The 25,832-nt window shown below is 36.8% G+C and overlaps 1 protein-coding gene across 2 annotated transcripts in view; it reads left to right on the top strand.

The window, feature by feature from the left end:
- PIGK (phosphatidylinositol glycan anchor biosynthesis class K) overlaps positions 1-25,099 on the top strand; it is a 72,524-nt gene extending 47,425 nt beyond the window's left edge. Inside the window, exons 10-12 of one of the 2 annotated variants that reach the window (XM_062581336.1) lie at positions 1,738-1,813; positions 8,616-8,698; positions 23,873-23,948. In XM_062581336.1, coding sequence (XP_062437320.1) covers positions 1,738-1,813; positions 8,616-8,681 — 142 coding nt within the window. In that variant the 3' untranslated portion in view covers positions 8,682-8,698; positions 23,873-23,948. Of the gene's footprint in view, positions 1-1,737; positions 1,814-8,615; positions 8,699-23,872 lie in introns of both variants that reach the window. The other variant, XM_062581335.1, reaches the window with a different exon arrangement.
- Positions 25,100-25,832: the final 733 nt, after the last annotated feature.

Raw genomic sequence — 25,832 nt, 5'->3', positions numbered from 1 at the left:
GAATTAATGCTACCACTAGTTATCAGCATTTTACTCAGCAGTGGAGAACTTGAAAGCTTTTCAAACATCTCAGAAAGACCTGAACACTTCGTGAAAAGCCACTCAGTTGTGAATTGTCCTGCAGAAAACACTAAACAGTTGGAAAGGCTTTTTGAAATGGATAATAATTTTTCCTGATATTTCCACAGAGTGCACTAAAATAATTACTCCTTCAGTTGTCACTTCCTTGGAGTACAGATCATAGTTACTGGAGTTTGGGAAGTAACTAACATGCTGCGAGTGCTGATTCTTCATTGGTGCAGTAGCCCAATCGCTTGAAGTAGATCAGCTGTTTCAGTAGATCAGCTTCAGTAATTCAGAGCTTGCTTACTTTTTTTTCTTAAGCACATTAAAAAGTTCTAGAGGAGTTGTGGCTGTGATCTCTGAAATGTTGCCAGATTTCTTTGATTCTGCTCTAATTATTTATTTCTTATAAAGTAAGTCTTCAGTACTTCCTTATACTCTATTCTTTACAAGTTTGTGGGTATTCTTCTTTACTCAAGCTCTTACTTGGAGCTAAAAGCACTGCAAACAACAACAGAAAGCCAGAGCTGGAGGAAGGAAAAGATGTACATTTACTATCCTCTCTTTTGCATCAGCGTGTTGACTCCCACTACAGAGACTAACCTTGTAGTCTCTGGCTCTTACCTGACAGACTGTTTGCATGTCAATTAACCATCCATGGATGGATCTATTTTGACTAGAACAGGTGTAAATTAGTCAAGTCTGGAAAATGTGTCTTGCCCACTATGGACGTAATTCTGCTTGAACTCTGGGGAAAGGCCTTGTTTTGATAGAGAGACTTTTTTTCCCTTCCTTTCTTCTCGTATTACTGAAACTCTTAGATTTAGACCTCTGTAGTACAAGGATTGAGGAATGATTGATGAAAACTTTGAATTGTACTTTGAAAATGTAGCACATGCTGTGCATTTTCAATAGAAGAAAGCAGTATACTTGAAAGTTTTAAAACGTATTTTCATTTTAACTTGCTGTCACTTAAATAGTCTTTGAAGAGATGGCTTTTGGATTCTGGATTTTCATAACTACAGTGTGTTCTAAGGGAAATGATGCATTTTGTTTTTAAAGCATTGTGCTGCTGCTATTCAAACCAGTACTTTGGCTTGTTTGAAAACAGTAGGAGAGATTGCTCCACTGACAAGTGTGCAAGTGTTTGTGCTGTTTTAACTTACAATTCAGCTGAGCACCAATGGGCTCTTGCAGCAAAAATGAAAATCAGAGTGAATAATCCCTCTCACCTTTTGAGATGTTCCTAGTTGCATTATATTAGCAGGATAAGAAGCTTGTAGTGTTAACAGTGCAAAATCAACTCTGTAAAGTCAGAAGACTTCTTTCTGTGAGGATTTCAATCCAGCATCTTTCATCAGCTCTCTGTTCATCTGAAACTAAATTAAAAGATTTTCTTGGGTTTCTGCTACTAAATTTGTGTTTTACATGTCTTAGTGGAGGGAAAAAATCTACAGTAGTACACACATTTCTGCTTAATAGCTTACTGCTCTTAACTATGTAAGAAAAATATTTTATTAAGGACTTAAAATACGCTTTCATTTCTCTTTAAGCAAAATAATCCCTTAGATACATACTTTTAACAGCAATGTACCTGGAACCCTTAAATTTCAGTAATTTAACTTGGTAAACATTGTGAGAACTTTCTTAATTGTTAACTTCATTTTTTCCTAGGCCTCCAAAGGATGAGTTGGCAGCAGAACCACTGAAGTATGCTGAACAACTTCCTGTGGCTCAGATAATACACCAGGTATGCCTTTCTATTTTAAGGATTTTCTTTGAGGATAAACAACATCTGTAATGTGCTTTTCTAGGTCATAGAGAATCAATCAGCTTATGCTGGAAGTATGTAAAAACAACATATTCTTGTTCAGATGACAACTATTAAATTTTAAAAGTGTTATTCAGAACTCAGCAATGAAAAGATGCTTGCAATATGACACAGTTCTCACTTCAGAGGTTGCTGTTAAAATTGTATGTGTCTACTGATTTAAAAGAAAAAAAAACATGAATTTCTTCTAATTTGCATCTTGATCCAAATCATATTCCCACTCCTGAAAACATGGCTGAACTATAGCATCATTATTATGGTATAATTGTCATGAAGAGTTGAGCAGGGCAAACGATCTCCCTTCCCAATATAATTCCAAAGGAAATGCTAGCAGTATTTCTGTCTCCAGCTGCAGCAGTGTCCTTGTACTTTCTACTTTGTATAGGGTTTTTTGCTTGTTTTTGGTTTTTGCATAATGAAAAACAGAGATCAAGATTTTGGCTAGTTTATACCTTCAAACTGTGTCTTTAAATCAGTGGAATAGCACTTAAATAGATACACCAATGAGGGTTGACATGGACATTTGAGTTGGGATTGAATAGCAGGATACAGTTTTTATTACAGCTTGTCTGATTTTTTTTTTTTTTTTTTTTAATCTATGACCAGAAGGGTCAAGAGATCTTTTCTTTGAAGATGATTCTGTCCTCTCTTACTCTTTTCTCAGAGTTCAAGGCCCAACAAGCCTAATTTTCAGTCCATCCTATTGGTAGATAAGATGTGAGCAGCCCAGCCTGCATTCCATATGTCTTCCTTCTGCAGCTTGATTCTTATCTGTTAAAGACAGTGGACTTTGCCTGCTTTGTGGAATGAGCCATGGCCAATAACAGGCATGAAAGTCTTGAAACTTAGTATCTCCCTTCTGATGATGCTCTTCGAAAAGAAAAAAAAAATGATCTGTTTCAGTTAATCAGAATTTTCTCAGGAAAATCTATTTTGGGGCTTATTTTTGAGTGCCTGTCCTGCTTCAGGGACTGAGAAAACATAAATTTGCTGAAGTCAAGACTGAAAACTTCATATTACTGTTTTCCTGATTGTATTTTACAATATGGAATATTTCAGGTGATCAGGTTTATTCTGAAAAAGTGGGGAAGATCATGATGATTCACTTTGGGAGACAGAATGATACAGCCTGTTCACTGCCTTGAGACAATAGAAACTTCCAGCTTGAAAAATAGGACTTGATATCAGTCAGGGTAGTAATAAGACAGAGTAGATAATGTTTGATACAGCTGTGGCTTCAGACTTCAAGTTGAACAGTTAAAGATCAACAGGAGCAAAGGAAAGTCTACCAAATGCCAAAGTGGCTTACAAAATCCTATGAGAATCAAGTATTATTGTAAATCTTTCTTTTTCTTTGTCAATCAGTGTTTTTAAGCAGTTGAGTTGCTTGCTGCAGGCAAGATAGTTTTACCTTAAAGGAAACATGAGCTTTATTTTAAAACTTTCAAGTGTGCTGGTCTTTTCTGCAAGATGTAAACACAAGGGATTTTTAAAACTTTTGGCTGAAATCTGCACCTCTGGGAGGAATATCTGATGTGTTCAGAACAGGGAAGATTGGAAATCAGGACCAGTTTGTATGTCAAGAACTCCCTGGTGTTGTCAGAGCTTCAGATGACCCAACAGCCCGCAAATGTCACATTTAAAATTCTGTCTTCATGCCTGACTCTCAGCATAAATGAATTAAACAGCAGAGCAGGCAGCCAGTCAATATGCTCTTAACAGTGAGAGTGAAACAGTTTGTGGGTTGTTTGGAATCAGTAAATAGAAGCTGCACAGGATGGCTCACCTAGAGGAAAATCTCAAATAGGAAACAGAATTAACCTTTAAGATGGTCGACCAGACAAAATGTCATAGCAATATTTTTACAGCATTAAGTAAGTAATAACCAAGGAGACTTCATTTGGCTACTGTGTGTTTCATTATAATAGAATATCATGTTCTGGAAAGGCAAAAATGTGGGTTTTTTTAATATACTCTTATCTGCTTGCTGTATCAAATTTACCAATATTGTAGAGTTGTGATTCACACAGAGCAGCTAGGCAGGTGTAATTTAACTGGAAAACTCTATGAGGTAGAGGAGCAGAATAAAATGATCATTGTTTAGCTGTCATGTGAGGAAACCAGGCATCATGTCCTAGCTTTGTATGGTGTTGATGCCTTTTTTGAGCCCCACAGGGCTTATGACAGAGCACTGGGACTGGTTGCCCGGAAAGGCTGTGGAGTCTCCTTCTCTGGAGATATTCAGGGCCCACCTGGATGCAACCCTGTCTAACATGCTCTAGGTGACCTTGCTGAGCAGGGAGGTTGGACTAGATGATCTCCAGAGGTCCCTTCCAACCTTACTGATTCTATGATTCTATAATTATAGTCAGCTAAGCATACTCTACACCAGTTGATTAACATTTCTAAGCTCATAATGTGTCATTTCTGAGGGATCTTTGACAACTGGAACACATAGTGGAAGGACCGTGTTAAGTTTATATAAACAAACATTTTTTATTGTCAAGATATCAAAAAGCAGTGAATGCTCTTTGTGGTACTAATCTCTGGTGCTTTGTCCAAACAGATAATCACTGTGTTTAATACAGTCCTTTGTCTGTTTTGTACCGAGTGTAAGATTTTTTTTGTCACCCCCTGTGCATTTTACTTCTAGGTAAGATTAAAAGACATCAGTAAGGCTCATAAATGATTCCGATGCGTAAGACAGTTTATATTGGCAATATATATTTGGAGTACTTAAGTTGGCAAAAACATGTAGAAAAGCACTAGGCAATCTGGTGAATAAACAGAATCAAATCTCAGCTTTCCTTCTTAAATTAAATTATTATACTATATTACAAGCATTTGAGCTGTAATCATGTAGTCTTCAAATGAAAAATATTTAAATAAACTTCTAAATAGCTAAAGTTAAGCTTTAAGAAGAATACCCCCACAAGACATCTTTTTTAATGAGATTCATTGTATATAAAATGCTGCTATGTAGAATGAGTTTATGAATAGTAAGGGCAAAAAAACCAGAGAGAATACTTAAATTCTGCACTTTTGATATGTCTCAAACAGCTCTAGTGAAAGAACAGGGGAAACTGCATTTGAGAAGATTCTGTTTTCATTTATCGTAAAGAATTTTCATTACTGCGCCTTCAATTCAGCACAGTATTTTAATAAAAGTACCAAACTTCAGTGACACCACTCATGCTCTGAATGTTGCTATGTGGTAATATATATTTGCCTAACTGTGATTTAGGATATCGAAGAGAATTAAATTGTAGCAGAGTGACATTAAAGGTGTCTTACTGATGGAGGAATGTTTTATTGAAGAAAGATACATTTCAGTGGATAAATGCCAGATCTCCTGATGTTGTTATAATTGAAAACAAAATGAACAAATTCAGATCAGAATCAACTTGTATAGTTATTTATTACAGTCCATTGTAAAATAATGATCAGATAAATTGGCATAATGTTAAAAGAGGGTCAGAAGGACAGTCCTGAGTTGCCCCATCTGGTCCAGTTTCCTTGCACCTTCAACAGAATGGTCGTGCTTTGTGTTTAGTCTTCTAAAACAGCAGCTCTTCTGGGGAAAAAACTGTAGTCATCTAGGTGCCTGGGAGTTTTACCCTTTGTTTCTTCCTCCTAGAAGAAAGACTAGAAGCTTGGTGGTTTGCATGCATATTTACTACTTGAGTCTTTTAGAGATATGAGCCTCTGTTGGCTTGCTTTTTTTTTTTTTTTGTTTGTTTGTTTTTGTTTTTTGTTTTTTGGTTCTTTTTCCCCACATTTGTTGGGTTTGTTTTTTAACCGCTATCCACCCAGCTTGAATTGACTGGATTAATTCCATATGAGCTGGATACGTTTTTACTGAGAGCCTAGAGAGGGATGAAAAATATGGTGATAACTGCAGATTGGCCTAGGGCTGTGTGAGCAGTGAAGCCATTGGTGGCTTATGCTGAGAAACAAATACAGAAAACAGTAAATTGTTAAAACAAAAGCCCTTTGGGGAACACCATATGCAGCTGTTGGAGTCTGTGCAGAAGCTAAGAGCTGAAGAGGAGCCACTATTCACAGGGGGCAAATTGTCAGCCACCTACCCAACATGTCAACCCTTTGGTGCGAACATCGTGTTCCCGTAGGTCTGTTGTGCTAGTCTGTACTGGACCAGAAGGGCTTGAAGTTCTGATTTGTGTGTGTTTGTATCTTTATAAACAAGAATTGCTATCTACTTGCTATCCTCATCCTACCAAGTAAGTAAATTTTAGATTATATGCTACTAAGTAGTGAGATTTTGTTTTAGTGACATTACTTCACCCAATCTGTTGATGACAACCTTGTAGATAAAAAGACTGATGGAAGAAGCTCTCCTACCTGAATGTACAAGCCAGCAATAGTAAAAGCTACTGCTTTCCTATGAAAAGATCTTACCTTCGCAGATGCTACTTTAAATGGATAGAGCTGACACTCATGTTTCCTCTACAAAGAGATCTTTTAACCAACCCAGATTTACTAGACAGGTCTGCTCTTGCACAGGAAGACTCACTTTCTTTCGTCCTTCTGTAGAACCTGGGTTCCACTACAGACAGAATTATATACGCAGAGCTTTCTTACAAACAGTTTTCTAATATAAACTTCCCATTGGTTGGTTTTTAATCAAGTTGGATAAAACTCCTCTTGCTAAGAAATATTAAATTATTGTTCTTCAGCTTTTTTGTATGTTTGTTTTCTAGAGGAGTAGGACAGGACATGAACCTTACATAAATGGACACATATTTGCCAGTTTGACCATGTCAGTGTTCACTGTATGTGTTTCATGGAAAACCACTGCAAACAATGCAATCTAATGAAGAATATTTGTTTATTAAAGTGAAACTGAAGTAGTAGATAACTTATCATGCATTTGCAGTTCACATTCATTTAACAGACATTAACTTGAATTTAAAAAGCTTAGCTTTTCTTGCATAATCTAAGTATGAAATTAAGGTACTGATTTTTACTGATAAAAGATCTTTAAAATTTTTTAAGAAATACTGTTTCTGTCTGCTTTGTTAGGCAGTGACAAGCAGCTGAGCTAGAATACATTTGTTTGCACATTATTAGGCTCATTTCACTTTAATCTGTTGAAAATGCAATGTGATTAGCATTTTAGAGATGTTATTTGTGTTTTATAAAAGCCATTAGGGGTGCTTTAATCAAGCATGGAGGGTGCTTAATAGCACAAAGGTATTACAGGTTTTTATGTTTCATGCAGACAGTAATATTATTTCATGGACAATAATTTATTAAAAGTTTTAAAGTACTTTAGTAAGTTTACTTGCTTTTTATTGTATCATAGGCTAAGAGATTCAGAAGCATGGGTGATATACTGATGTATTAGGTTGGACATGTAAAGTTTTAGAGGCAGCTATCTATATATTCTTTGAAAATCCATTCCTTTAGACGAGTTTTAAAGATAGCTTTAAGTTGTAGCTTGCATTTTAAAACTCTTTCAGAGGATTCAGCTGGATGGTGTCATAGATAAAATATGACACTTCATCTTGTGGGTTCAAGAATTGCTGCATCTGGTAGGACAGCAGTCCTTTCAGAAATATCTCTATGAAAACTGAACATTTTCAGGATGGCTAAAAACGTAGTGTTTCGTATCAAAGATTAGAAAATACTCCCACTTTAAAATTCAATTTTATATTAACATAAAATATAATATATGGTTGCCCTGCACAGAGAAACAGTGGTTCCATTTCAGTAGACAGGTGAAAGCCTTGTTTCATATCATCTTGCACTAGGATTCTTGCCTGGCTCAGGTTTTACTTCTGCAATTTTGAGCAACACTAGCAACAAAGACAACATTGTCCTCTTACTGCTGCTATTTCTTATGGCAAAAAGAAGTTTATGCAAGAACAGCAGCCTGTTCTGCCAGTGTTCCTATTTATTTTAGATTGCAGGTGAGGAAATTGAGGAAATTTTTCTGATGCATGTCACAAAAATCTGTTGACTTCTTTCTCAGTGATTGACCTGAAGCTCCTTTGGGGCTAGGCAATCTGATTATACTCATGTGCAAAAACACGTGTGTTGTACAGCTTTTGCTGAAATAGGCTTTCTTCATCTAGGGCATTTGGGTTGCCTTCAAGATTTGTTTTTTGAGGCGGTGATTCCTTCTCTTTTTTGCATTAAGCATATATTTGTGCACTGTAAAATAGAGGTGGTTTGCCTATGTTTTATAACTCTAGTGGAAATAGTCTCAAGTGGAATCCTGACCGGATGTTATCCAACACAAAAGAGCATGATTCTCTTCCCAAATTAGAATCAGTATGTGGATTTAATTTCTCTCACTGTTGCATTTGGTTAAAAAAAAAAACTTATTTTTGTTTGTCTTCCTTCAATTATTATGCTTTTTTGTAGAAAACTCTGTGCTCAGAAGGATCGAAACAAACTTTTTGTCAAAAGCTAATAATGCACGTTTTGCCAGCTACCAAAACAAATATATCATAGAGCAGCAAGGATGTTCCTGCTGACACTGTGTGCAACCTAGTGTATATAGCTGCTTTGAAATTCATACCCTAACATTTCTTCCAATGGTAGAGTTGAGTAAAAAAAAATTGAGCAAGTGTCTTGCTGTGCATATGTGAGTGCATTCAACATGTGTGCCTTTGAATCTAGAGAATGAGTACTTATTTATTTTGATAGTGTCATGTTCTATAGAATACTCCTTTGTTTCTCTGTCTCATTTCAGGAAATCACCAAACACATTCTGGACTTGGTTGTAACCGTTACCGATCTTTTAATGGCAAAGCATTAAACCAGAAATATTTTCAGGTAGTTTTTCATCCAGTTAATTACTGTAGAGTATCAGTGATGATGAACAGCTCCCTCGCATTTAATCCTGTAGTCCATACAAAAGACAATGTTGGCTCTTTGTTTCTCCTACACAGATTAAATAGCCCAACAGAGTAATGAGATCTCATTAGCAAAGTTGTAATATTCCTGAAATAGAGTATACTTCTGAGTGTAGCCTAAGTATTTTTGTAAAAGATTGAAGTTAAACTATAAATTCACTTTATTTGATCTGCAATTGTTTTCTGATCAGTTTTTCTTTATCACAGAATACAATAATATGGAGTTAGCATAAATTAATGATGATCTGTTTTGTACATGCAAGGCACAGCTGCCTTTGTTTTGTTATGTTTTCCATATAAGCGTAAGAGAAACCCTTATCCTCTGGAAGAAGATACTGAGTAAAGTGGTTTCTTTTCTTCCATCTTTACATAAAGAAATGTGGGTAATCATTCGCTGCCTATCCAGAATCTTTATTACAGTGTTTCTTAACCATGGGCAAGGTAATGCTACTTTATCTCTGTTAGGTTTAAATGCTAGATAGAAACTCTTCATCTTCAAGACACAATAAACATAAGTATTTCAGAAATATTATTTAGAATTATTTTCTTTTAGATGCTGCTTCCCAAATCTTAAAAATATACCAGTAATTATGAGGAGCTCTAGTTTCTGGAAGGGTAGACTACCAGAATATTCATGCATGGAGACTATTTCTTCTGTGTCTGCATGCAACACTGCTTGCCAGAGCCAGAAAAAAAATATTAGTGCTTTTTGTTGCTGACCAAGCATTATGGGGAAGTGAATGTAGTATTAAATTCTTCCAATTATAGCCGAATACGATGCATGAAATAACTAAACACATTGAAAGTTAGCTTTTATGAGGTCCCCAGTCAATTCTAGGGTTCTTATTTTAGTTATTTCTTGGTAGAAATACAACACTGAACAGGTTCTATAATGGATAACTTTGCCATGTCTTATGCCAGCTACCCAGAGAAACTGGAGGCTGAGGATGATAGTTCTTTCTTGCCAGAAATGGTGCATGCACATTCTGTCCTTTATTCCCAATCCATACAGTAAACTTATAACTTTACCTCCTTCCTTGCATTTTTTTAAGTAGAAATCCAGTATATTTTAAAAGCAATAAAACAATTCTCTGTGTAATCCTTTCTATCAGTCAAATGTGTATATCTGCACAGATAAAACACTGCATAGCTCTGTTAAGAATGTTTAGTTGAACAGCTATCTAGATGGTCTGTTTGGTGCAAATACTTTAGCTTTGCTGGGTGTCCGTAGGTTCCAGTCTCTCTGGTGTCATGTCTTGGAAAGTGTATTTGTCACCACTTTCAAGAAGCGGCAGCCAGCAGTGGGATTGCATGCCTAAACCATGCTTCCTCCACAAAGATACTGTAGTAGTATACACGCTGCCGTTGCAGAGCTCCAGCTTTGTGGTTCTGCTGTCTTGCTGGTTACCTCTTCAGGGAGATGCGATTGCTAAAATGGAGGCAATTTATGCAGCATGATAAGCCACTGTCTTTTAGGCTGTAGTGATCTTGCAGCTAGGACAAAGAAGCCTAGGAAGCAACTGTTCTCTCTTCCCAATTAGTGTCCTTTTATTTCCATGGTCTGTGAAAATCCTTGTATTTTAAAATTGGCATTATATCTTCATTCTTGGCAGTGGTGGGATGGAGTCAATTTGAGAATCTGCTTGGAGTAATCTTGGTAGGGGTCCAGCAGGCCACCTTACCTTCCCCACCTTCCTAATACACATCCCTGCTCTCTTTTCTACGCTGATGTTAAGCACAGCAGGGAGCTGAAAACTACTGCTACCAAAAAAGTCATCCTGATCAGCTTAAGCTGGCTGAAAGTGTGACTACAGAATTGCTAATGCCAACCAAAATTGGTGATATAAGTCAAAATTGATAAGATACATGTAAATTCCCTAAATTTCTGTTTATATTTGTCATAAGCAGGTGAGAGAGAATGAAAATTATTATGGAAAGTTGAAATAAATTTGAGGCTTTTGTTCATATTGTGGGAGTGTTCAGTTTGCCATGAGAGTACTGATAGTATCAGGCATTGTATGTGAATGTAGTATCATCCATTTAATGCATTGGGCTTAAGAGATATCAGTTTCATATCCACAAGCACGTAGAATTGTCAGATGTACTATTTAAAAATATATTAAAAGATTCCCAGGTGCTAAAGGAGCTGTAATTCATACAGGTTCCATGTTGGAGTTGCAGCTTCTTTAAGAGGCAATTCCTGTAATCATTTCTTTTTAATAAGCACTGTCTAGGATGTAAAATGAAGGAGGAAGGAAGTGACTGCAACATGTCAGGTTTACAGGGCACTCTAGATCTGTGTAATTTACTCTTCTATGCACTTCAGATAGATGCATTTGAAGGGTCACTAGACAACCATGAACTCTAAGGGTTATTGTATTTCATATATTCAGAAAAATAATGATGGGTTTTACAGCTGAATCAGCTATGTGTTGCAAGATCCCATATGCACAAAGCTTTCAGTGTATGCTCTTGGTTTTCATATGTCTTCATTTTAGCTTTGAACTTGATCATACCATGATCCCTTTGGTTGTGTTTTATGACCTGCTCACAGGTGTGATTTTAAAACTCTGGTTATTGTTTCTCCTCTGCTGTAGCTGTGATCAGAGTTTTACTCTGATCAGAGATAGGTTCAAAAATGCTTACAGCATTAAGTAAACTTCACTTGGCAAAAACCAAAGCAAGACTAACAAGGAGAGATTCCTATTTGTAGACTAAGGCCATAAAGGACTGTTATGTTAAACTATTCTGACTTTCTGCACAGAGTACCTAGATACTTTGCTTATGTTCTCTGTTCTTAGTACCGTACTGAAATTGGGAAGGATGCCTAGAAAAACTGATTAAGTAGAGGTTGGTAGAAGTTCAGTCAAAATACCATAATTATAGGGGGAATGAAAACTGGGGGAGCTGCTACTGCACGTTAGTAGCTGTGGTGGTTATGGAAAGCGTGCATGGTGTTGCAGCAGGTAGGGAGGAAACAAATACGTGGCGTTCCAGGCATCGCCGTTGCTGGCGGCATGTGAATTCTTGCACGGTGCTACAGCTCAAGTGTCAAGAGCTATCTGTGTTGGGCAGCTGATATTAAAACTGTTCCTGTAGGTGCTAACGTAGGGAGGTTATTTTTAAGTGAGCTTTTTTATTTGAGACTCTTTGCACTCCTTTGTGGCTATAATAAGCTTAGCTAAGGTCGGAGCATTTTTGCTAGAATTCTCTCTCCAGCCGTTTTCACTCTCAGCATTGTCGTCCTTGTCTATTAAGCATATAATTTTCATCTTTCTTTGGTTCTGTGAGACTTTTTGTGGTATGTTGGTCTGCACTCATTTGCATTTGTCATTTTTAAGCCTGGATTCTTAGATGTTTTGAGCCGTTTTGGATTTATCTGCGCTGGGTCCAATTTATTTACTCTTCCTTCAGATACTAGAAAAGTGAATACTATTTAGGTCACTGTGGTGAGTTGTCTTCAGTGGGGATAACTGAATAGGTTTTCAGTGCATAATGATATGCAAATAATATACTTCTGACTCACGTGGGAATAGCCTAAATACATGCACAAGCTGTCTCTGACCTTAAAAGGTTTGTTGGCATTATAATACACCATGTGCTGCTCTAGCATCGTATCTGATGTACAAATATATCAAGTGTGGTTGAGGGCAAAGAAATTTATGAAATAAATTACTGCAACTCTGTGAATGTAGTGTGTGATCCGTGTATCGTAGTGTCTATGGAAAAGTATATCAGTGGTTCATTTGATTTACTTTTGTAATGTAAGCAGTAAGTATGATATTAGTCACTTTTAATAAAACAGAAGAAGGTTAATGCCTTACTTAGAACCCACTCATTCATTACTCCGGTAGAGTTTTTTCATGCATGGAGGGTGGAAATGAAACTGGAAAACATAGTAAGATGATAAATAACTTATTCAGTTAGGCTCTGTTTTTTATGTTTATAATGTTCACAAGGAAAAATACCTTTTAAAAACTATGCTTCTTTTTAGTTTATTTTTATTACAAATTCTAGGGCAATTCAGGAAACAGATGCTGTATTTAAAAAAGCTTTTCTTTAGTGAAGCTTCCTGTGCAAGAGAATGCATTCTTTCTAAAAGTTCATTTCACTTAAATTAACTTGTATTTCCACTGAGAATGGCTTATATTAAGTACAAAGGGAGGCTTAGTGGTTTAGAGTTCTATCAAATAAACTGCATAAGTAAAAAGAGAAGATGCCAGCGTCATGTTCTTGTACTTTAAAGTATTGTGTTCCCTCTCATGGGAACTTGAGATTAGAGAAATTATAAAGGCTTTGCATAAAAACAGAGAGTTAGAATTAATTTTTGCTTCAGCAGGGAAGTGTCAAAAGCCCATTACGGTAATTTTTCAATTTTGTCTTAACTATTCACTCATTTTAAAACAGTTGTACAATTGAGTGGAGGCATAATTGATGTGTTATGTTTTTTCTCTCCCCTCCTTTTTTTTTCCTTGGGCCATCATAAAACATAGCTTAGGTACACTTAGGGGCTTGGGAAAAATAGGTGTACTAATTAAGTAGTTGACATTTTTCATATCATAGTGAGAAAATTTGCTTAATGGAGTGAAATAGTATTCTTAGACTGGTTCCCCTATTTGCAATTACATCCAAATACCAGATATCAATATTGGGTGGAGACAGTTAAACTACGAAGGTATCAGTGAGAGAGTGTAATTCCTAGCATTAGAATTTTGGGATTGTAAAAACTATCATCTTGACTATTATTTAAGTGAACTGCAGCAGTAAAAGACTACATGAAAAAAGTTACTGTAGTAACTTTATTTATTGTCTTTTAATATAAATACTGATCTTTTTAAAGACTCTGAAAATATCATTAATGCTACATTTATTTCCTTGTTACTCTTTATTGAATTAACACATAGTAAATCTCATCTATATCATGAGAGCCTATAGAATGGTAGGATAGCAGTTTAAAATTACACTTAATCTGAACAGAAGTTTTAGAACTTCCCTAATGAAAGGAAAACTGTGATTTGTGAATAACTTTAAATGATAAATTAATTCATTTTTCTTTTAGTAAATAATGATATTTAACAAAAGAAATACTATTCCAGAGTGGGGTTTTTTTTGATGATCAGTTTAACTGTTCTAGTGGATGGAACAACTTTGATGGAAAACACTTTGAAGTGGTAATGAAACCTATTGGCAAGCATGAAGTATAAAATACTCTAAATGTTTGTTAATAAACAAGATTTGTTGTTGTATATGCAGAAAAAAAAAGCTATCTTTCCTATCTCTGAGCTAATTTTTCTGCAAAAGGTGGTTAGGCTGTGAATATCAGGAAGAGCAGCAGCCATTGGCATCTCCTGAAATGATGCACATCTTGGTCAGAATTTCTCTGGCCTGTCTGTGGTAGAAACTGGTGCAAAGGCAGAGATCCGGTTTTTGTGTCCCTGGAATAGTAACGTCTGGAATAAAACAAGTGCCCGCACACAGTATGTGTGTGTGTGGTGTGGAGGGAAAGGGCATATCCTGAGCTATTCAGGCAAAGGGCAAAGTATTTATTAGTTTTTCTTCCTTGTATCATTAGTCGATCCTGATTGCACCGGCCATTGGCACAATGCGAGCGTGCACATGTGTGGAAACACTTGGGCTTAATTTGAGTAAATGACCGAAATTCTTTGACTCAATTTGTGTTACCTCTCACTAAATGTATGCAGGTTCAGGACCTCTTTATGAAAGCCTGATTACTGAAATATGCTATAGGAGGCTATCCAAGGTGCAAGATTTAATTTCAGTTTTCTGATGTCAGTTCAGTGCTTGTGGAGTTTTTATTAATCATTACCTTTTTCTATTGTTTACAAGCACGAGAGCTTCTCTGATAGACCATGTTTATTTAAAAAGCATTTCAGTGAGTAGTAAAATTAACAGTAACAATTTTGTTAGGTTTTTTCTTCTAGCTACTGTATTTGTTCTTCTAAACATATGCAGAATGACAAGTTGTGGTTACCAATAAGCTCACATTGACAGAATATAAACGTTACCAATCGACACATTTTGCAGGGCTGTGGTGGCAGATACCTTGCTCAACACTTTTCTTCGGGTGGCAACACTGTTAGCCCCAAATATGTTCTCGCATTTATCCCACTTAACCATGTAAACTTCGTGAGGTGCTGTGGGTGATTTTTGTGTTATGTTAATTATATTTTGTTTACCCTCCAGTAGCACGCTGTGAGGAGCGCGGCAGCGTGACTCCCGGGCTCTTGACAGGACTGATGAATGGCTGGAGATAGAGATATTGGCAGGCTGCTCTCTGGTGCTCTGCCTGGAATTGTTTTACTAAATAATTCAGAGGGTTGAAATTTGATCAAATCATTCCCGTTTTAAGAATGGACGGAAGGAGTAAATGAATAAAGACTCCAGTAATGGAACTGTTGTGTTTGTGTTGTTGAACAGGCAAAACAGCATCCCATCTCGCTGTTGCGGTGGTAGTTCTCTGTGGGTGTGGGTGTGCGCTCCAGCTTTGCGTGAGCGGTCACTTGTGCACGGACCAGCTCCCGTGGTGGCTGTGGGGCACCCTGCCGCAGCCAGCACTCTGCTGCCTTCGCACCCTCCCCAGCCCGCGTGGGACAGTTGTCCCCTGGGACACCGTGTTCCCGGAGCAGTCCAGCTCCGGTGGTTGGGCAGTGTGAATTAGAGCTGGATCATGTATTTTAAGGAGGATTGTATGGAGACAGTTCTCAACACCAAAAGACCAGTTAGAGAGTATTTTGAGCATACTCGTTTATGGCTTGAGATCAGATGATGTCCCCCTTGCATGGGATTGGGTAACCACATAGAAGTACTGTGGTAAGCAAGGTTAGGTTAGATAGTAGGCAGATGAAGTGCAGGTGGTTTGCTGTTAAATAAAATCTAGGGTTATAGCTTTTTAAAGGACTTAGCCTTTTGGAAAGATGTTGTACGTATTATGTGTGATAGCCTGGAGTGTGTGTGCTCAGCTTAGCATTTTTTTCTTCCAGAAAGATTGTCTGTGTTTAGCTCCATGTAGCATTCCACTGATGAACTGGTGCCATGTAAATGTCATGTCGGAGCACTGAATATTTATGATACCATAAATCTGCCAATCTTTTTTAATGACAGCTGTCTACAAAACCTCTTCGCAGGAATAAATGTGCTTTCTGAGACACCTTTTTCTTTGACACAGCAGACAACAAAATTGACTTTATGTAATAAGTGCAACCACAAAATAAGTAGCTAGTTTTGCCACTGCATCCATATTTTTATGATTTGTATTCAAGGTTGTATAGGAGCTAGAATATCCAAAAGTATTAGGTTGATACTTCATAATAGTTCTGTCTCCTTTTCTTTTTCCCTGCTCACGTAGGGAGTATATACCACATAGATGTGGATGAGAGTACTTGTCTAGCGCGTGAGCGCAGAACCACTGAGTACAAAAATTGCCTTTAAAAGTGGGGGGAGCAAATGGATCTGTCACTATCTGTAACATTCCGATTTCTCAATGGAAATGTTTTCCAGTAAAAACACAGCCATGTTTGATCGTGCATATTTAAATATGTAGGCACCTTTTCACCTCAGTCCTGCCTTCTTTCCTTCCATCCATTTTTCTTTCTTACTTCTTAAATGTATTGCTGTTCTGGGTTGTGCAAGCAAAACCTGGAGCTCTATTGCTCAAATATATAATGTTGCACAGAGCTCATAGCAAAGGAGAACTTCATAAATTCTAGTTGTAAAGATTCTGGAGACTCCTTATTAAAAAAAAAAAAAAAAAAAGAAGAGCAGTAAAAGGTAAGTGAATAGGGAATATTTATTTGGATTGCAGTTTCTTAAAATGTAACTGTAGAGATGTTTGATTGTATTTTGTAGTCAATATAGCATATTGCGTATAAGATCTAATGCTGTCTAACATCTGTTGTTAATACAGCCTGCCACCTGGAAATAAATGAATAGATACCCATGGGATATCTTAGAAAAAAAAAAAAAAAGAAAAAAAAACAAAAAAAAAGTATAATAATTTATGAATGTCATGGTTTCTCCATATAGCCAAATACACCTTAATTTATATTTGAATGATCAAGATTATACTTCATAATGGAAGTTTTGAGGCATACAATTAATTATAAGAGATTAAGGAAAAAAACATGCCTTGGAGCTTATTAATTGAGATGCATTTTAAATGGGTTCACCTCGTGGTCCTGAGTGACACTATGGTAAATCCAAGCAGGAGGAGAGAATGGTGTGCTGCTTGGAAAGGGGGAGGTAGGTAAGGCTGGTATTTGGAGTAATCATCACAAACTGAAAGAGGTGGGGGCCCTCCTATGTATATACTGCCTTTTCTCTGTAAAATTGAGATTTTGGTTCTGGTTCTGCTCCCACTGGAAATGAGTCATTTTATTTGCAGGGACAAAATCTCTACTGCAGAAGGCTTTGAGATAACTTTCTCCCAGTGGGAAGTGGGCAGTAGTGCTCCAAAAATAGTGCTGTTGAATGTAGCTTGGACCATTTCACTCCTTTCTAGTGAATGTACAATATCTTTGTCACACTATCAGCCTCTACCTGCCCTTTTCCACCTCCTTTGTTCTTTGCATCTGCTATAGCTGCCCACTTAATTCAAAGTTTGGGTAGCAGCAGGTGTGTCACTTATTTTTGGCGATCATCTCCACTAAGATCTACCTTCCAACTAAGTAAGTTCATATTTTTGTAATGTTCTGACCTCCTCCAGTGTAAGGACCTCAATAAATTTGTCTTCCAGTTTATGGCAATATCCCGTGTGCTGAATGCCTTTAGCTGTTTGTTTGTTGTTTTTTTTTTTTTTTTGGCTAATAATCCTCTTTTTCTTTAAATTAAATAAATACTTTTTTTTTTTATAAAGGAGTCTTCTCAAAGTAACAGTGGCCAAGTTTTGACTTTCAAGTCTGCTAAATTAAGCCGTTCGTTTTCTCTATTTGTATGCTTAAATTGGCATGAAACTTTGTGTTTGCAAATATAATCCATAGAGGACTTAGGTACTCTTTTGTGAAAATAATGATAGTGGCTTCTTTTGGAGTATGATGTTGATTAAAATATAGAAAATTTTCTCAGCCGACCTTAAAAAGAGGGACAGATTATTTTTTTAAATGCAGTTTTATCCTATGACTTTTTTTCTTCTGCATTCGTAAGCATACACTTATTCCTGACTGCCATCATGATAACTCGCTGCTGACTGAGCAGGTAAGACCTCTGCGGTGCTGGTCTATCGAAGATGGATACGAATTGCTATAGCTACTAGTACAGAGCTGCAATTGTCAGCTTTGGATTTAGCAACTCACGTGTCTTGTTTTGGAGGCCCTATCCCTAGGGTGTCTGCCAAGAGGGCATCATTCGTCTGAGTGGTGGCTTGTGTGGGAATTGAGCTGCCCTGAGTCTCAGGTGCTGGGAAAGCCTCCCATAATTAGAAGTAGTATATTATGCATAGTTTCACTGGTTGGAAGATGCATAAATAATTGTTAAACCACTAAAAGCACTTTAAAGTGCTGTGTAATGCCGAGAGATAACACTGAAAGTTGAGACTAATGTGTGAGCAGCCATTGGTTGGAGTAGAAGTTAATTTCTGGAAAGCTCTTGTAGGTAACATGTTTTGGAAGGAAATGAACTAATGCTATCATAACAGTATGGAGCTATAGTAGCTATGGTGACCCTACAGTTTTCAAATAAATTAGATTTGTTTAAAGTGCAGTTGTTGGTATTGACATGTTAAATTAACTGATGTTCTTTCCTGTATCTTCCGTAAGATTTTACTGGTGGTGGTGAGTGAACTTTCTTCATCATTTTTTTCATATTGGGGATAGCTGTAATCATGGCACTGTGGTTAATAAATACAAACTGGGAGATCAGACAAAAACACTTTAACAGGCATCCTTTATGCTGGAGTTCTCTTATGACTTTAATCTTGCTGTGGGCGCAAAAGCAGATTAAACTATTAATAGATGGATGGAATTATAAGATCCCCCTCCCCGTGAGGACCCCAAATCAACACTGTAACCAACAAATTAGAAGTGCATACTTTCACTGGAAGCTTGAGGGCATATTTTATACTGCGATTTAACTTGTGATGCATAAAAATTCATTCTGCAATTGACCTTTGTTTTGTGCTTTCTAATAAGAATTGCAATGATTGCCCAGTTTGAAATTTTAAATTCCAAGTAAATCCAAATTGTTATGGAGTGGCTGTAAGAAGTATGCAACACATGCTATTGCCATGGTATTCTGCATAGGAGAATTTGGCTTTTCAGGAGGAACACGGAGTTACCTTGTCCTTCATTTTGAGATTGCCTTTTTTTTTTTTTTCCCCCTCTCTCCTTGAGAGGAGAAGCAGGCATGTGGCGTCAGGCTTGGATCTGACGCTAGGTTTGTGTTCTGAAGAGCTGTTTTGAAACGTAGATCTTTCTTGTTTTAGCACTGGTCTTTAGTACTGACCTTGTAAACATAAAAGCAGATATCTTGAGAAACCTTCAAAGTTGCAGTGGAGGAAATACAAATATTCATTCAAATGGTGAGTGTCTGTGAAGAAAATGAAGAAATCTACACCCCAAAATGCATAAAATCCACCTAACGACCTTAATAAGGACCCTGGGCACCGCAGTGGCAAAGAGCAGCCTTGCTCCCCTTCCCCGCTATTGCTCGCTGACCCCCAGATCGAGTGGAGGCGGAGAGACCTTTGCAGAGGGGCGTCCGCTGGGTTTCCCCGCTGCCTGCCTGAAGGCCCCAGGAGCCCCGGGGAACGTTTTACTCCCCTAGACCAAAACCAGGCCTAGGCTCTCTGAGCTGAAACTCTATAGAGGAAATAGAGCAGGGATTAATTTGAAATATGGTAACTGCCATTTTAATGGACTCACTGGAACAAAGCCCTTCTAGATATTTTGCACTCTTGTTTTGTGACACAAATCAGCACCATCTGTCTCACACTGGGGAGAACGTTCCCCATAGGCGAGTTACCGTACGCATCATTTTTAAGGTTTTGCCCCCCTTCTCTGAAGCCCTGTTTGCATAAGATGCTGGAGCAGACTTAGAATCGGCCTGTCCCAGTTTGGATATTAATGCTTTCCTGCCTGTAAAACTGCTATATTTACATTCTATGCATTGTTTTGGCTACGGTTACCATCCAAATGTGGATTTTGAGTTTAACCTAAAGCTTTCTTTAGGAATATTTTAATCCTTATTGAGAGCACTGAAGGAAAAGGGAGCTCTGCTGAAAGAGGATTATAGGGTTGGATTATAATGATACTTTAGCATAGTGTTTTGCACGTGAAATGTTAATATGTGATGTTTTAAATCTTATTTCTGTTCTGATTTAACCTTTTAAAATCAGACCATTCTTAATCTAATTACCACTTGAACTTTAATGTATTTTATTATTTTTTTCCATAAAGTTCATTTTAATTGCTATAGCAAGTACTGTATGTTTTATGAAACACCTTCGTTGAAAGTCTTGGATACTCTCCATTAGGGTCCCTCCAGACCCATCCAGTTTGCAAATACACTGTTTTATCCTCTCCTTAATTACAGTATTGGAGCAGCTTTCTGTTAACTGTTTTTAAGTTCTGCAGAATAACGATTTTACCAGAACTATAAAGAGTACAACAGAAAGCTGTTTGCAGTAGGAAACTTGCTGTTGCTTAGCTACCTATCTTTTTAATTCAGAATCTCCAGCAATTCAGTAGTGACTAGCCCTTAAGCTGCTAAATGCATTTGTTCCTGGCACACAGTACCGTTTTACATGTGCATTTCACCTATGTGTTACAGTTGCTATTGCAGGGAGAGAGCGTTTATACTGGGGTTGTATGCAGTGTAAATGACAAATCCTAAATATGTCAATTATATGAGCGATGCCTAGAAAAGTTTTAAGGGAGTACTACTACAAACAGAATTCTAGATGGAAGAGTAATTTGAGCTGTAAGAACTATTGCCTCTTCTCCTCCTGATCGGTCGCAAAGCGAGCTAGGCATAAGTACTGCAAACAGTCCTCAGTCTTGTAATAATACACCCTCTCACATCAGTCTAGATATAATATAGATAACTAATTGCAAATCAAAATACTTGCAATACTTCACACTTTTTTGCCCATTTGGATTTTCTCACAAAAGTGAGAAAATGCCCAACTTTCAACAATTGTCTGACTTTAAGAGAAATTTGTTGGAGTAAGACCCTAAGCTGTGCCATGTTAATAGGCAAAACATTGAATTTTTTAAGAATCGAGGAGAAACTTTATATTCATTAATGATTAATGCTACTAATGCTAATTCACTAATGACCTGACCAATTGGGCAAAGTGGTTTTTTTTTTTTTTTTTTTTTGTTTTTTTTTTTTTTTTTTAACTAGAGTTTTCTGGTTTATATTGGACTTGATTTTGGAGTGGTAGACTTGTCAGAGTCAAAAGCTAATTACACTTTTAAGTCAGTGATGAGCTTTCTTGGAATAGGATCAAGTTAATTTAAGGAAATTATTTATTTCAGCTTTTAAAGATAAACTTTGCAGGTTCACGCATGAACCTGTGTAATCCCATTTTAGGTATTCATAAGGTTTCGGTTGTCTGTATGCCACTAGGAGCAAATAATGGCATATTTCAATACAATTTTGTGCTCAGTTAACCTCACTATTGACTGTTACAAATGTACAGAAGAGTTGCATCTCTGCCCTTTTATTGTGGTTTAGTATTTTCATGTAGGTTTCAGTTTCCAGGTATTTAAATTTTATTCATTAAGATATATTTATTCTTAGGATGACTAAGAATGTAATATGTATATCCTCAGCTATTTTTTGTGATACCATCATGTTTATAATTATATATCCTATATGTTTTAAAGCTGTGGCACATGGCTTTAAACTGTTTATTTGTGCATCCTTGATTTTGCAGTGCAGAGACATTGCTGTACTAGACTCTGTTTTCTTGTGGAATTTCATGGAGGAGGCTTCAGTACACGACATGACAAAATGTAAAGGCATACTCATAGATCACCTTTTAAATATTTATTCATATAAATTCTTTAAAGAAATTAAATTATGTGTTCTATACAAAATAGGAGAGGCAGGCATTTAGTGTCACTGCCTGCAAATTGAAGTCATTTGTCTAGAAGGGTCAGGTGCCACTTTGTAGTAAGGAGTTTGTCTGAGATCCAGGAAAAGAAAGATTGATAGTACAAAGAGATTGATGAAATGAGCACTGCAATATGCATACGAAGTTATGGGTTAATTAGGAAGATTTAAACAAGGAAGTTCTTTGGTGTGGAAAAGGCGGGTGTGCTATTACTTTCTGGTTTGAGATATGTTGGCAGCCTTTTAGTACATTTAGCATTGATTTCCTGAGATGTTTATATGGAGATGTGTGAATTATGAGTGAGGTGGTGAATTACCAAGGTTGCATCCATTGCAGCTGATGTGTGTTTCTTAGGAAATTGAGTGGTGGTGTGTTTGTGTATGTGTGTATATATATATATGTATGTATATACAAACACTGTCTTTGCTTAAATCTTCACTTCTGTACGTATTAATGTAAACTATAATGCTAGTTCTAAGATTCTTCTATCAGAAAGAATAAATTCACTGATGTTTCAGAGAATCAAGTTCTTCAGGTGCCTTGGGTGACATGGTTATTTCTTCAATTTTTTAATGACAAGTTTGTTATTTGAGCAAAAATCTTAAAGTTAAAACTATCTGGCTTTAGAAAATGGAAGCTGAGCAATCCACAAGTGTTGTTTTCTTGTTGATAAGAAAGCAGTTTTGAAAGAGCAGATGCTGCAAACTATTCCTTCCTGCCTTGAAGTTCACCAGCCAGTTGGTGCATTTTGTGGAAAACAGCAGGCTTCCATAAGCAGAGTCATGCAGAAATTGAAACAGTACCATCTTCTGTTACGGTTATTTGCATGCCAGAGTTATAATTTTAAATATGACTTAAATGCAACAAAACCAAAATACATTTAATGCTCCTTGTGCGTCATTCTGTAGAAGGACAAAGTCATGCAAATCTGTCAGTAGGGCAGGAATAATACACTCAGCAAGCACTTCAGTATTTAGTATTGTAATAGTGTAGAAGTCTTCTCTGTGCCTCGTAGATCTATGCAGCGTGCCTGCTGAAGGCAAGAGTAGATGTAGGCTCGAGGGGCTGAGTTCTCCGTACCATAATTCTGATATTTTTGTCATCATACAAGCAAAACTTGGTATTCACCTTTCTTCTTAGCCTTAAAGACAAATTTTGGGGCACTCTGCAGCTCTATCTTCTACAATGCATTTCTCACAGAATACAGAGTATCTGAAAATTTATAAATATGGGAGAAGCAGGAAGGGGACAGATGAGTTTTATCTTGTACTGTTAAGTGTGTGATAGAAGAAACCTTAACAAATTGCAAAATGTATTTCTACAGTTGAGGAAAAGCAGTTGGACTCAACGAAGCCTCCTGGAAAACTGACATTAAAACAAAACTACTTTGTGTTATGATATTCGTTTAACAATGAATCTTAGCTTTTTGTATGGTTAGGTGTCTGTTTATTTAAATAATTCTGAGTATGGAAGGAGCTGTAGAAAGCATTCGAGGGGATAAAAAAAACAACAGCAGTCCATTTTTGTTCATATTTTCACTGGTAGGAACTGTTTTTCATACCCAGAAAGTTTTTCTTTGACATTAACATGGGATCAGACATTAGAAATTCTGTCCAAACACATGTGTTTGAACAAGAGGCCCAGTGCGGATAATGTGCCGTGAAGGTGGTGTCTCCAGCACGGTTCTGGGGGCCTTGCGTGGTCGTTACTTCCCTGCTTGGTCGTAAGCTCACTTCTCACCAGCTTTTAAGCCCTTTCAGCCACATTAAGAAGAAAGATACTTCTGCTTTATGAAGAAATACAGCTTGTTTGGGCATTTTTTCTCTACGACAAGGATTTTTTTTTTCCCCGTTGATAAACACAATGCCTGTTCAATGTGAAAACTTAAGCATGGCGTGTATGTGTATATAACTATATATATGTAGCAGTATACATTATATATACTATATATGTGTATATAAGTGTATATATATATATATATTTGTGTGTGTTTTTTTGTTTGTTTCTTTTTCTTTTGTTCAGAAACCAAAGCAAAAGGACTGGCATCCTCCTGGAGGATTTATTCTAGGACTCTGGGCATTGATTATCATGGTTTTCTTTAAAACATACGGAATCAAGCACATGAAACACATCTTCTGAATCTGAGCAAGCAAGATGTTTGCATTGACTGCTACTTGGGATTCAATGGTGCCATCAGTTCTGTGTATGTGTAATACGGACGTAGTAAAAAACAGTGTTGAAACGTCACTTACAAACGTTCTTCTGAAACAGTCTGCCTCTTTTTTTGAAAAGAATCTAACAAATTGTTATTAAATTTTCTTTCTTTTTTTTTTTTACTTTATCTTGTTCAAATATATTGTAATGCTTTCTGAGCAATTTTTGTTTATAGTTAAATTTTAAGAAAGGAGGAAAGACCTTAAACATCTTAGCAGAATCTCTGAGGTTGATTATGAATTGTAAATGGGTGAATTGTTTTCCATGTGCTTCTAAGTAAATTTTAGAAATAGTCACCTATGATTGAAGAACGAGACAGTATGCAGAATGTTATTTAAGATGTCATTTTATCAATAAAAATTTAAGCCACTTTGCAGACTTTGACATGGCATATTGAAAGCTTTCTCTACAGAAATAAAAATAACGTAGAAAAATATTGATCTTGTTTTTCTGTTAAGTGCCATCCTTAGATCAATCCTTTTACCTTAGGCAATTTTGGCTTTAGGATTCTTTGAGTTAGTAAAAGTAAAACCAAAATGCAGTCAAACAGTGACCTCACTGAATCTACTTGAATAAAAAAAAATGCCAGAAAGAGTAAAAAATAGGACTTCACCGTGTCCATTAGAAACCCTTCATAGGCTTTGTGTTTTAACTCCATTCATTAGAGAGCTGGAGGCTTCCTGGGTTTTCAGTACAGTGTTTTTGCACAGAGTAAAATTGACTTTGGCATCAGGATGAAAAATGTTATAAATTGTACTATTGTATTCTGTAGTTTCTGAGCGCTTGGGAAAATGAGCTTTATCATTCAGGTTTTGTAAATTCTGTTTTGACATACCAATTTGTTCTTCTTGGACGTTTACTGATGAATGTATGTTAAATGGGTTTTGTCTGTATATTGTATTGTCATTTTAGTGACAAGAAGGGCAAATTTATTCATGTACAGAAATAAGCCTACCAGGTAAGAGAAGTTTTTGCAGTATGCTTTTGGAACCTGTTCTCTATCCTAATAATAAAGCTGACATATACATGGTGTAATTTTAGATACTTACTTCTAAAAATTATTAGGAATTATTTGTAATCCCACATAATATCAGAGCCAAGATCATTATACTTGGCGGTATATGGTATTGAACATTTTCATACTGCACAGAACATACAAATCTGAATGCTTAAACATTTTTATTGTTTTTTCTTCTCTTTCAGACTGATTGTGGCACCACAGCCTCAGGTTAGGGGTAGTGGACTACTCAGCGGGCTGTGTGTAGGCAGTGACTCGAAGGGCTACGGAGAAGGCAGCTGTTGAGGCTTTTAGCTGTTTCAAAGGGCTGATGCTGGAGAGCAAAACAGCACTATAGCACATCTAGGTATAAAAAGCATTTTTTTCCCCCTCCATACGTCTTTGAGGCATGGAGAGGAGAAAGGTACAAAATTATCCATTACCTAGTAGTAAATTCTTGCCGATTACATCTCAACCTTGCTATAAATTTATGGTACCTGGAGCTTCCTATTGCATTTTTTGCTGAACAACAAGAACTGTTCTCAGCTGCTTTTGTTAAGCTACATTTAAAACAAAGGCATTCCCCACACATGTGTCCTTGCACGTTTGTAAGCATATTCTGTGAGAGGTAGTATTACAGAGCTCTTTCTGCTTTGCTGGTGAGAAGTTTTTTGTATCACTGATGCGCAGGTATCTCTGCCAGGAACAACACAACTTAGCATGAAGGATAAAAGCTCTGCTTCTGAGAAGTGGCCTCTTGAGAGAGGGAGG

Source organism: Rhea pennata, chromosome 8, assembly GCF_028389875.1.
Source record: "Rhea pennata isolate bPtePen1 chromosome 8, bPtePen1.pri, whole genome shotgun sequence".
Classification (NCBI taxonomy): domain Eukaryota; kingdom Metazoa; phylum Chordata; class Aves; order Rheiformes; family Rheidae; genus Rhea; species Rhea pennata.
The sequence above is the reverse complement of the archived record's forward strand: the minus strand, read 5'-3'. Positions and strand labels throughout refer to the sequence as shown.